A 13,456-nucleotide genomic window follows, 5' to 3' on the forward strand; every position below is an offset into this window, starting at 1 on the left:
GCTCCCATGCTTCTGTGAAAGATCGCATATTTTCAGGGAACTTGTCGTCTTGGCAACTTACCCGGCAAATTAATAAGCTTTGCCGCTCTTGCCCATGTGGTAAGTCAGTTTTCATAACCTGGCCTTAAATGTCTCATGTTCCTCCTTTTGGCAGATGAAGTGCTTCTCAAGTTTGGAACAGACCGAGTGAGAGTCAGAAACACAGCGTACGACTCTCTGCCGGTGGTTGTCCATGGAAACGGTAACACCAAAGTGAGTAAGGAATAATGACTTCACGCACGTGTTATATAAATATATTCAACTCATGGTATAGTATTCTAAGTTTATCCTCCTTATCTAGGACATTGCATATAGCTTTGGGTTGAGTTGTTGAACTCTTTGTCCTTTTTGCTGAGACTTTCTTTTGGCCAATGCCTTTTAGATTTTCCTCTGGCTAACACTCATCGCCAAAGATTGCATTTCAGTGTCTAAACTCCCATACAGTCGGGAAATATGCGTTCTGTTCATGTGATACTTGCCAGACCCAGCTCTTAAAAGCCAGCTCCTTATTCAGTGGAGAAAAAGGATCGGACCAAAACTACGTTATCATGCAAAGTACATTTTCTCCTCTCCGTCATTCCATGTACATTTGAGTGACGGGTTGAAGAGCAGGACGTCCGTACACATTTTCTTCTCCGGTCTTTTTCCTTCCCCTGACTCTTCACACGTCTCACTCCACCACCAGCTGCCTGTCTCTGGTTGTCTTGGTGAGGAACCAAACCAACCACAGTGTTGAGTCACTCTTCCCAGAGGCCTCAGCAGCTGGAGGAGAAGCTCTAAACTGTAGATCACTAAACGGTGTCCTAGCAGTGGTTTCTAACGCTGCTAGATGGATCTATTACCATTAGTTAATTTTATTTTCCGGTCAACACGCCAAGTTCAATCTGGCGAAAAATACATGATCACTCTTTAATGTCTAATAAATGATTCATACACAGCAATGGAAATTATATGTTCCCGGACAATTTCTAACATTTACGCCCACTAAATAAAGTGCAGTTATGATTGTGATTGCAATATGCTGACATTTATGAAGAGAACCACGGAGAGATAGCTGTCTGTCTACTGCTGTGTTCCCTCGACTGGAGCATGCAGCAGTTTAGTCACTTCCTAAGAAAACAGAGCCGTGACCCTGCCAGTTTATCAGGATTTTACTTATCACCTTCAGAGCACTTCATGGTTTTTCTCCCGGTCATATTGCAAAGTTTCTTCTACTCCCATGTGAGGCAGAGTGCAGCCTCAGATCCTAAGCCAGGGCTCTGCTGGCAGTTTATCAATCAGGATTTAAGACTCAAGGTGACCAGGCTGTGGTTGTCAATGCCCGTCTGAAACTCCTCAAACTGGTTTGAAGATCTAAGGCTTGCACAATCAATCACATATTTTAAAATCACTTTTATATCTAATAAAATTTAGTCCAGAAACATTTTAATCCCGGTTCAACCATGTAAAACACTTTGTAACTTTGTTTTCATAACTCCATGTGCTTGTTTATTTCTATTTATTATCACTAGATTGTCAAGTCACAATCTCCCTGGGATAGATATTCCTTACCCTGTGTTTCTTCCCAGTCATTTCACATTCCTCCAGTAGATCTGAAAGTTGTTCACAGTGCTTGTGTAAAACAGAGGAGTCATGAATTTTTTGCTTGTGTTGCTATTAATCGTCCGTAACCAGATCTTCACCTTCGTTGAATTATTTCCTTCACAGATGTATTTGAACTCCTTAGCCAACTATGTCCCCGACACCTGGAACTATGAACATGGGTGTGGCCACTGCGACGACGATGTTATGGACCTGTCTCAGTTAAAAGTAAGTCCCACAAATTATCCCATTCCATTTCTATTTGCTGTCCACTTCAGTCCATTTTTAAATAGCCACTGTGGAAAGTCTGTCTTCAGCCTCCTCCCTGTAGAGGAAAGGATGAAACACAGCCTGGTTTTCTAGCATGACCGATCCATCTATCACTGACAGTCTAGACAGAAGGAGGGGTGCCCAGCCAGTCCTATTTCAACAGATAAGCACTGGTGCCACACACACTCCCGTTCCAACAACAACAGGTCATGCACCCATTGGTCCTTTTGGCCCTTTTTAAAAGAGCATAAGTGCCAGAGAAACTACTTGGGCAAGCGGAAGCCCTTCGCTGCTGTGGTGCAGGATATGGCTTCTGGGGTTTTCGGCAGGGCTCACTTAAAAGGGTGTCACTGTCGACCAGCCTTGCTTTTAGTGGGCTTCGCAGTATGGGTTATATCCATAATAATAAGTTATGGCGGTTTTGCTGAAAATTTGTCACAAAGTTCAGCCAAGCACAGCAACGTATGGACGGCAGGAATGGCAGGAACTAGGAAATATCTCTGGCTGTGTGGTTGCATCTGTCAAGAATGCTTTAGTGTTTTACAAATGTACTTCTCTCTTTCTGGGAGGATTACTGAAGCATACACACAATTACAGTCAATATAGTGTTGTTTTTTTTAAATCCTTGTTTTTATCTACTCTACTTTTGCAAGTAACTTTGCTGTAAACCTGTTCAAAAGTGCAACAAAATGGGGACTTCTGTATTCCTGTAGACTCCTTAAATAAACATGGCTCAATGGTTAAAACTGGAGCGGATTCAAGACAAACCCAGGTACAAGAAAGGCATCTCTGTGCAGGTTGCACTCAGTGACCTTCTATAATGGATGCAAAGAAAACACTGCCGTGCAATAATAGACCAGTTAGTGGGCATTTCATTCCCCTTTGCTCCTCTGTGTTCGGGACAGAGACTTCTGGAAGATCAGCTCATGTGGAAACACTGGACATTCGGCCCTTTCTTGTGGGTAAACAAACCATTTGGATCTTTGTGTACTTTGGTCGTAGGTCTGAGTTTAGGTCGTATATAGACACGGTGCCACACCACCAGAACCGCTCCGGTGCCAGCCAGACCACTTTGCTGTATACTGTAGTTGTGTCTCTTGTATAATAGGTGTTGCTTCCAGTTTTCAGTTGCTATTCCCTGTCCCTTTCTGCCACTCCCTTTCCCTTTGCCCACTGTCATTTTGTGACAGCTTCCAGCTCCAACTGGCTGGATGCACGAGCTCTCCCTTCATGTGCCTGAAATACAGTCATTGCGGAACTTTCAAATTAGACGGTTCTGCTCGGATCCCCTTTGATCCCTGGCCGAGACCTTCTCTGTGAACTGGTCAAGAGGATCAGGAGTCCAGACGGAGCTGTGTGGGCTGGAGTGTCATGGAAAAATGTTCCCTCTTCTCTTCTCTGTGTCCCTTGCATCGTTTTCTGTATGTCATCTTAGGCTTAGCTGTCTTAGCGATAATTATGTACATGTGCTGTTTTTTATAGAGTCACACGTGGCAGTGTGGGTTAGAGATCCTGTAAAGCAGTTTGGTTGATGTGTTAATATGTAAACTTAAAGTATATTTGTAAGACAGAACACTGCAGAGGCCCACATCCGTTTATTAAATGCTATTAGGTGGTACTAAGGAAAAGAGAATGATGTCAGCGATCCCATCTGTAACATCACTGTTTGTTTATGTCTAATGCGAAACGTCAAAATCCTCCATGATTGATTCTAAACAGTTCTCCCTTACTGGGGCCTACTTGTTTAAATAAGTCCTAATTTGTCTCTCCTCTAATCTAAACAGGAATCTCCGAATGTGTTGGTTGGCGTGTTCATCGAGCAGCCGACACCATTTCTTCCCGAATTCTTCCAGCGGCTGCTGACCCTGGATTATCCTCATGACAAAATCCACCTTTTTATCCACAACAATGTGAGTCTCCAGCTGCTTTGAATTTCTTCTTTTTTCCAACATCTCTATCACACATGACCCTTCGTATATCACTCCCGATTCCATTATCCACTGGCTCTCTCAACTCAGGAGGTTTACCACGAGAAGCACATCCAGAAGTTCTGGGAAGAGAACCGGAATGTGTTCAGCAGCTTCAAGGTTGTGGGACCAGAGGAGAATCTGAGCCAAGGAGAGGCCAGGAACATGGCCATGTAAGCGCGCCGCTTCTCTAAATCTATCATCTCTCAGAACCTGTGGTCTGAAGAACAGAATTGATGGAGCCATGTTATTGCAGCGTTGGCACAGATTAATCATAGCCTTTAGAAAAGGTGCCTGCTGAAGTATTTTTTAAAAAGCTTCATAAAAGCTTCTATTTAAGAAAACTTCTCTAAATATTTAAACGTGTAAATTAAAGCTCGACCTTCATGGATGTTTGGGGGCTGTTGCTGATACTGACATACTGTCCGATATACAGTACATATATATACAAATATGGCAATGATTTTGAAAGGCTCATGTTTGCTGCCTTTTATCATATCTTAATCTGGACTGTAGGGAAGTGTGGATGTGATTTACTCCGTGGCAGTACCTCAGGTGCAGTTTCCCCCCCACAGGAACCTTCCTATCATTCTTCAGTGTTGACTAACAGTCTGTTGTCACAGTGATATTTCAATCTGTGAGGCCTAAACACAGCGATCGGATCAAAAGCAAGGCAGCCCTAAAGAGCACTGGTCAGGACATCCCTATAATGATGAAGTCTAAGGTTTATGAGAAGCCTCTAATCTTCCTACAATTCTATTATCCACTGGAGGCTTGAAGATAGTCAGTGAGAGTCTGACTCTGCAATTAAAAGTGACATCTTATACTTACCCGCTGATAAATTTCAACTTGTGGTGGTGATTACTTCCAAGTATTTCTCAATCACTACTTTCTCTGCCACGTCTGTTTTTTTGATCAGGGATCTTTGCCGTACGGACGCTACGTGTGACTTCTACTTCAGCATGGATTCCGACGTCATGCTCACCAACAGACAGACACTGAAGCTCCTCATCGAGCAAAACAGGTAAACACACGGTAACCGGGACACGTCCAGCAGACCTCCTGAGTAGCCACTGTGATCGTTGAAGCATTGAATTCATGCCTCCATTGGCCAAAGCAGAGGAACATTACAGCCGAGTGAATGAAAGTTTAAAAATAAGAGGCTCTGGCTTCCTGTTTTCGCCTGACCACATGGAAACAGTGAAGGAGTCCATTGCTCTAACCCCCGAAATGCCACTTTGCGTTATACAAAAAACAAACATGCAAAGCTTTTTTCCTTCTGCAGCTCAGGACTGTGAAGAAAGCTTCCCACAAACTAGATGTCATTGTGGCTTTGGGATTGTATTGTGACCTGTTGGAAGCATGCAAAGCAAAAGCCTTTCTAGGATATTTTTAAAGACAGCATGAGAATTTTCTACTGGCATCAAACCTGTGGAAGTAAAATGCCAATTTATCTTATTCTAGACATTTTATCCTTAGCATATAGCTTAGCCCATATCTACCCCTGCCCCATTTTAAACAGCCTGCCTAGTTTCTTATATAATAGAACAATTTTTCCTTTCATTGTGGTTTGTGGGACTAGAAGAAAAAGCAGTGGAAAAGATCCAGTGTTACAGTATATCATGCAAATTCAAAGAAACAGACAAAAGAAAGCCAAGCTGCAGAAAGCGATCCAGTCCAGCATTACGTACAGCTCTGGTTTGCGTTATACACTTCTACGATCTGTTACCGACTTGGCTGCGAGCGTATATCTTTCCAGTGAGAGGCTGATCTCCTCCTCCTCTTCTCCGGCGAGGCACTCGGTGCATTAGTCGGTCGGCCGTCTGCGAGATGTCACTGAGTTTTATCTGCTTTGACAGAATTACCATCTCTCCGCTCTGTCTCCTGCTTCCCTACAGAAAAATAATTGGTCCCGTTGTCACCCGTCACGGGAAGCTGTGGTCCAACTTCTGGGGAGCCCTGAGTCTCGATGGTTATTATGCCCGCTCCGAAGATTACGTCGACATTGTGCAGAGAAAACGAATGTAAGTCACAAGTGGCACACACAGCTACGGCTCTGCATTGTTACGGTTCACACGCCATATATATATGTTTAGTGTTGTTCATGACTGTAATTATTGTGCTGAAACAACTGGTACCCATGGTAAGCCATAAACAACAAGCTCAACTCTACGTTGCACATATGCAGAGTCAATAAAGAGTATTACAGCCTGAGGCGTGAGAAAAGCAGAAGTCAAATTCGCTTCTCCTCTCTGACAGACTCACACTTTTTTTACGAGATTGAAAATAAGTTGAAATAGCGGCCAGATGGCGCAGAGGAATAAACATCCGCCCACCGCAGTGTAAACCCAGGTTTAATCACCCGTGGACGACAGTGAGGGATCAGGTTTCTGTCGCAGCATTAGCAACTCCTACACTCCTGGTTAGATAGAAGGGTGAGGAGGTGAAGGGAGCTGGGATCCGGGAATAGTTTGACTTTCCAAGTGTAATGAAACTGTTCGTCTCAAAATGAGAGAAACCGGTGAAAATCCAGGGTGAAAATGTATTATTTTGCACAACTGTTATGTTCATTTGGAAGTGGTTCTAAGCAATAGTTCTAAAACTGTTGGTCCCTGACCGAATTCAAATGATCTCAGCTTCACATTAGTGGTATTTACTGGATTCTATTTGATGCTGTCCAGCAGTAACCACTAAAAACCCTATGAAACCACATTTAAATCTGCTGGATATGTATTTGTATTGGATTAGCATCAAATTGCCCCACTCATAGGTGACAGTGCTCTAAAAATATGACCCTCAGAATGTAATTGGAAATGATTCCTTAATCCATGCAAAAAATGTGCCCATATTCCATCCATCTAAGTGTCATGCAAATGCATTCAGTAGTTAAAACGTCGTCCTGCTGACAAAACAAACAAACAAAGACAAGGACGAAAACACAACCTCCTCTGTGGAGTTATTGAAATATCTTTTCGCACAAGTACCATATACAGTATTTCCAAACATCTCCTACAGCTCACCTGTAGTCACGGACGACTTGACGACTGCAATGCAAAGTCTCCTCCAGCGTTTGGGCGGTTGGCTGCTGCAAAGTGAGCTCTTCCTCTCTTGTTGTTTCTAGGGGCCTGTGGAACATTCCTTACATGGCACACATTTACCTGGTCAAGGGCCAAGTGTTGAGGAATGAAATGAAAGAGAGGAACTACTTTGTCCTGGAGAAACTGGACCCGGATATGGCTTTGTGTAGAAATGCCAGAGAAATGGTAAGAAGGCCCGGCTTCCACCTTTAAGGATTCACGTCTCTAACCTAATATTTTGTATTATAGTATTATTATTACTATATTTTAATCTTTAATAACGTGTTTAAAACCTGTCTGTGTAAAGACGTAGCTTCTTTAACGGATATTTATACCAGAATATTAACGTCTGTACTAGAGAAAATATTATTAGCGTTATTAGTTTATAAATGCAATGAATCTTAACCCTGACAAAAGTGAACAGCTCAACGGAAACCAAAGATGAAAGCTGGGCAAGTATGAGCGGGCTGAAATGTCTTTGTCTGTCATCGAGGCATGATCCTTGCCTGTTTATGGTTTCTCTATGGTGTGTAAAGGTTCCGTGCTCCACTTATATCCCATCATCCTTCACTTTCTTTCGCCCTCGTTGTCATATGAGCACAGACAGCTCAGCCTGTTGCAACTCCTGGATGTGCTAAAGCCGACAAACCCCACCTTGTGTGTGACTGAATGTGTTTTCCTTTCCTTGACGTGTTTAAAAAGCTTTTAAAAATGTGTCTCCAGCTAACGCTTAACCTCACTGACACGTCCCCTGTGCTCCGCTCGAAACGACTCCCCCGCCGGATCCAATCCCCGGGTGCTTTTGGATTGATTGACCCTTTTCCCAGCATGCACTCCTCTCCCGTGTTAACCCACAAAAAACATCAGCTTCAGAGGGAATCTTGCTCCTTTGTTTCATGCAGGCGTGTTCCCCCCTCCTCCTGAGTTTCCATGTATGTGACGTATTTACATTTCTACCGTGTCTCTGATTCTGAAACATTGATTCATGTTATTCTATTTACACGATGCTTCTCCTTCATTTTAGACCAGTCACAGAGAAAAAGACTCCCCTTCTCCGGAATCATTCCATATGCTCAGGCCCCCAAAGGTTTCCACTTGTTTTGATTATTCTGCTTTGTGAAACATCCATTTCCAATGGGTTAGCACTGAGAATCTGGATCATTTCCTTGACAGACTCTCATTTAACTAAAGATTTCTTGGCTCCGCCGAGTAAAAATTTGGAGTCTAAGTTGCTGTCCGTGTTGCTGCCTCATGTCCGTACGTCAAAACAATGACTGGCAGCTCTTTGGAAATCGATGTTTACCTTTTTTCTTGTGATGAGACAAGCAGACTTGTCTAAGGTAGAGAGAAAGAAAGACCTGAGCACTGTCCTGTTGTAATTATCACTTCCTAGAGGAGATGAAGGAGGAGAAAGTAGAGTTCCTCATGCAAGTCCCGTGTCCTGATGCTTTTCAGAGAGCAGCCCAACCCCACAGCAAACACATGCAACCACCTGCAGCCTCTAAACACACCGACTGACTTCAGACTAGGCTCCAAGAAAACTCTTGTCAGTCTTAAATCATCGGATCCAAACCTCAGCTTTCACCCACCATTTGGAAACGTACATTTGCGGAACCAATCCCCAGAATCATCAACTTTTGTCCTTTATGAAGCCTAGTCTGACAGAGTCCACACCCTCCCCAAACACCCCCCCCCCCCCCAATGCTTCAACGTAGAGGGAATATCATTCCTGGACTTGCTTTATCCCAACCTGCCCAGCACTCCCCCCCTCTGTTCCCGTTCTCCCAATCCTCTCACCTGACTGCCCCACCCCCCCCACCCACAACCCATAAATAATCTTAGATTATTTATCTGGCACCTGTCTCTGTTTTTGGTTCTCTCTAAGATTATCACAGTGTGATTTCAGTGTCTTCAAACACGCTGAAATCAAACTTGATTTAAGTTTTTGTGCAAATGAAGCTTTTAAGTAGTTTGCCACAAGGTTGTTTTTTTCTTTCTATTTTATACCAGTGCTAACCTTTAAAGAGTCATAAACATTTACCATAATTATAACCTGCAGTGCGCTCATGCACTGTAGATCTGCACGTGTTATAGTTGTTATGAATGCTTCTTGTGAGACATTACTGAGATTGCTTGCCTCCCTAAAATCTGTGAAAGTGACTTGATGTTTTTCTCCTGTTTGCTGCAGGGAGTCTTCATGTACATAACAAACCGCCACGACTTCGGGAGGCTCATTTCCACCGCCAATTATAACACTTCTCATTACAACAGTGACTTGTGGCAGATATTTGAAAACCCTGTGGTAAGTCGTTATGATCTCTCCTTATTCTTCAATCATAAAAAATAGACATTTCTTTTCTGAGTAGCAGCGATAAGGAGCAGCCACCTGTAAAGGTTATTAGACATAATGGATTAGAGATGGGAGACAGTTTTGACTTAATGACTTCAGTGTGATAGCACTCCTGACTGATAAGGCCGGGTGATTTACTGTAGTTGGCACGCTGGGACGTGCCTTGCAGGAGAGAGGATTAGCTCCGCGAGGTATGCGGGTCAGAAAACAGTCCAAATAAAAAAAGGCCACTAATCCGAAATTCTTTCTATTTCCAGGACTGGAAGGAGAAATACATCCACAAAAACTACACTCGAATTTTCACTGAAAACTTACTGGAGCAGGTTTGTATTTGTGTGTGTTTGACATATACAGTAAAGAGAAAAAATGACGTGATGTCGTGCAGGAATCCCGACATCTGCTTTTAACATGCAGGATCTGGGTATCGCATTAGTCAGGGCAGCTGGAGGTGAAGGTGTCAGTGAAGTGTATTCTCAGTTGTCTTTTTATGGATGTTTACAGCCCTGCACAGATGTCTTCTGGTTCCCAGTGTTCTCGCAGAAGGCCTGCGATGAAATAGTGGAGGAGATGGAGCACTACGGTTCCTGGTCTGGGGGCAATCATGAGGTCAGTAGAACTGCAGTGAACACCGTGGAGACACATAGTGGCAGACGTGGGTAGCTACGGGTTAGATGTACTCCGTTACATGTAATAGAGTAGTTTTTGACTCCTACTCAGTTACATTCTTGATGAAAAATAATGACTTCTCCGCTTGTGTCTCCGTGGACAAACCTAAATTTGAAGTGCGCCCGTATTCAGACCTTTACGGTTCAAGTTGAAGACATTTGCTGTAATATATTAACTTTGTGCAATACTTACTTCTTTTTAAGTGTCTGAATTACATGCTTATTATCAAAGAGACGTGGGTAGCTACGGGTTAGATGTACTCCGTTACATGTACTTGAGTAGTTTTTGCAATAAATTGTACTCCTGAGAGCAGATGTTTTGCTAAATACTGTAGTTCTGACTCCTACTCGGCTAAATTCTTGATGATAAATAATTACTTTTATTTAAAGACATTTGCTGTAATATATTAACTTCGTGCAATACTTACTTCTTTTTAAGTGTCTGAATTACATGCGTATTATTGTTGAGCTGAAGCTTTCAAAGTCTAATTGTACCTGAATGTTTAGTTCAATGTGTGTTGTATTTAATACGAAGTGAAAGTAAGTAAAAAACACTGTAAACTTTATTGTTCCAAACATTCCTTCGTCAGTCGGCTGGGTCGTTATCTCCGATCCACCTCTCTCGCCCCCGTGTGAGCCAGATGTGCTGAGCAGCGAATGTTTATTAGGACACGCGCCATCTCGCACACAGACACACAACTGATGATCCGCGCTCTTGTAAACACGTGTGCTTTTAATTTTATCACCGTGGTCTCCAGGTCCAACATTTAAATATAATGGAATAAAACATTATGATGTTGTGTTGATGGCGTTAAAGTCATGCGGCCGGTTTTATGTGGTTTGAAATTGGTCATTAATGTGCCTAAAAGTTTGCCTGGGAGACTAAATGTATACAGATACTTGGACTAACTCTGTTTGGAGAAAGCGCTGGGCTGGATGGGTCATTAAGTCTGACGCAGGCATCGGCACAGCCTGCGGTTTTGCAGACAAACACATAGACGCGTCATCATCTTCATCTTCGTCGCCACACTGAAAACCTTGGTCACACACAAAGAGGACGGTGGGTAATTTGTTCCGTCGTTAATCACACTGCAGGGCTTAGCTTTATTGTCTCTCCTCCTCTTCCTCAGGACAAGCGGATCACCGGCGGCTACGAGACGGTGCCGACGGACGATATTCACATGAAGCAAATCGGCTACGATAAAGAGTGGCTGCACTTCATCCGAGAGTTCATTTCACCCGTCACGTTAAAGGTTTTCTCTGGCTACTACACAAAGGTGAGTGTGTCCGCAGGGAGAAAGGAAGGGGAGATAAAGAATGAGCTCCACCACTATTCACCCAAAAGCTGAAATGAGTTTTTACACGTCTTGGACATTCTTGAGCTTTAACGGCAGCTGACAGCTTTCACATAGATTGATATATTAAAATGTAACTCTATGTTATCATGTGCTTCGATCGCAGGGTTACGCCATAATGAATTTCGTGGTAAAATACACGCCTGAGAGACAAGCGTACTTGAGGCCCCACCACGACTCCTCCACCTTCACCATCAACATCGCCCTCAACAACAAAGACACAGACTTTCAGGTAAAAATTTAAAAAAAAGGAGGGTGAGTCATTCTGATATTAGAGCCGTTTAACATCTGGATATCATCAGGTCTGATTTAATCTCAATGTTCCCGGACTCACTGACTCATTCCACACTTATCAATCCAATCTTCGACTGTCCCTCACATTCTCATCTCCTCTTTAGGGAGGCGGCTGCCGTTTCCATCGGTACAACTGCTCCATAGACTCACCCAGAAAAGGCTGGAGCTTCATGCACCCGGGACGCCTGACCCACCTCCACGAAGGCCTGCCCACCACCAACGGCACCCGCTACATCGCAGTGTCCTTCATCGACCCTTGAACGACCCCATCACGCTGTAAATTAGTCCTCCGACCTTTGCTTTGCTTCTCTTTCTGTCATGTTTGTTCTGTTTTTTTCTTTGTGCCCCAGATGTTTTGCCGATGCGATCCTTTTCTTTAAAGGCAACTGCTTTAAAAGAGTAAATGATTGCATTAAAAAAAGGAAATCTCTGTCAAACAGAGAGTGGAGTGGAAAAGGGAGGTGACAAAAGCAATTCACACATTAGATACACAAGTAAGAGAAACGATGCTAGCAGGATGCAGCGCTTCCATTTCCCATTCAAACCATTAGAATCACAGACTTTACTGGTGCTGTAGCTTGTCATGATTCCCAGGTAACACACAATCGTGCCTTTGTTAGCTGTGCCCTGCTGTTGTGCAGCTGTTGTGTATCTATTTGCGGTTTTAGGTAAGATGTCACTGAATGCATTTATACTGTAAAGTCACACGTTTCTACTGGTGCTAATCAACAATCCATGTTTCTGCGTTAAAATTCCAATCATATATTGTTGGGGTGTAAATTGCTCTTCCGCCCTAAAACAATCCAGATGTGTGATTCCAGTCAAATAATTTGTGCCCAGCGAAAAAAATAAAATATATTTTTGTAATTTTGCACATCAGAAAAGTATAAAAACAAAAAACAAAGAGTCAGAATTCAATATGAATTCCGTTTGAATGAAGTTTAATTTTCTGTTTTCCTTGAAAGGCTTCGTTCTTGTTTTGGAGATTGGCAACGTTCATTTGAAAACATTTTTCTACGATATTCCTCTGCAAAGATGTGTGTGTGAATGGATTTTGGGACTCAGAGAATTAAGTTGTTTAACTTATTGTCAAATTTTAATAAAATTCTTTATAAGAAATTGAATGTTCTCTCGTTTTTTTGAGCTCTGATAATTCGACTTTAAACCTCACACCAGCCTTGTTCTGCAGCTTCTCCTGCTCCTCTCGAAAAAGGAAGAAGACATTTATCCGTCTGTGCAGATTCTGGCAGAAGCAAAGCAAAGTCTGGATGGGATTACGCTCTACAGCGGAGAGGTTTCCATTGTGTTATCTCTGTTACCGGTGCTTCTTCCAAGTCTGTCAAGTTGCTCTGCCGCGAACACGTCACATGTAGAAACAATCAGGCCTGTTTGTGGAGTCCAGCTCTGCACCGGGCTGAGGGAGCAGTGTTTAGGGTGTGGTGTGGTGTGGTGATGTAAATCAACCTAGTTCAGTTTACACAAGGACTCGAGTGTAAACATGCAACTTCAGAGGAGTCGCACAGATGGTGGCTGTGAGACTGCTGATGGGAGGGGGGGGAAGGAGTATATATCGACTGGAAATGATTTTCAACAACAAGATATAGAAGAGAACTGTGATTTCTCTGCAGCAGATCCGAGTTTCTACATGTTGAAACCACAACACTGATCATAATCAGATCACTGATGAAACGTCTTCTGGAATCCCACCTCCCTATCAGATCTCATTACTTTTTAGCACACACGACTCTCTGGAGAGACGACCCCTGCAGGGCGGACTCCCCGGGTACAGGCCTGTAAAGTGCGGGTGAAGGCTGCATGTCTGCGGAGCTGCTATAAGAGTGGGGGGGGGGGGAGAGAT

At 43.3% G+C, this 13,456-nt stretch overlaps 1 protein-coding gene across 1 annotated transcript in view; it reads left to right on the top strand.

Moving 5' to 3' along the window:
* plod2 (procollagen-lysine, 2-oxoglutarate 5-dioxygenase 2) overlaps nucleotides 1-12,717 on the top strand; it is a 32,186-nt gene extending 19,469 nt beyond the window's left edge. Inside the window, exons 7-20 of the mRNA XM_061093682.1 lie at nucleotides 155-252; nucleotides 1,747-1,848; nucleotides 3,675-3,800; nucleotides 3,909-4,030; nucleotides 4,777-4,881; nucleotides 5,756-5,881; nucleotides 6,979-7,120; nucleotides 7,959-8,021; nucleotides 9,123-9,236; nucleotides 9,542-9,607; nucleotides 9,786-9,890; nucleotides 11,080-11,226; nucleotides 11,411-11,536; nucleotides 11,703-12,717. Coding sequence (XP_060949665.1) covers nucleotides 155-252; nucleotides 1,747-1,848; nucleotides 3,675-3,800; nucleotides 3,909-4,030; nucleotides 4,777-4,881; nucleotides 5,756-5,881; nucleotides 6,979-7,120; nucleotides 7,959-8,021; nucleotides 9,123-9,236; nucleotides 9,542-9,607; nucleotides 9,786-9,890; nucleotides 11,080-11,226; nucleotides 11,411-11,536; nucleotides 11,703-11,858 — 1,598 coding nt within the window. The 3' untranslated portion in view covers nucleotides 11,859-12,717. The remainder of the gene's footprint in view (nucleotides 1-154; nucleotides 253-1,746; nucleotides 1,849-3,674; nucleotides 3,801-3,908; nucleotides 4,031-4,776; nucleotides 4,882-5,755; nucleotides 5,882-6,978; nucleotides 7,121-7,958; nucleotides 8,022-9,122; nucleotides 9,237-9,541; nucleotides 9,608-9,785; nucleotides 9,891-11,079; nucleotides 11,227-11,410; nucleotides 11,537-11,702) is intronic.
* The last annotated feature ends 739 nt before the right edge of the window (nucleotides 12,718-13,456 follow it).

Source organism: Limanda limanda, chromosome 20 (assembly GCF_963576545.1).
Source record: "Limanda limanda chromosome 20, fLimLim1.1, whole genome shotgun sequence".
Lineage (NCBI taxonomy): Eukaryota > Metazoa > Chordata > Actinopteri > Pleuronectiformes > Pleuronectidae > Limanda > Limanda limanda.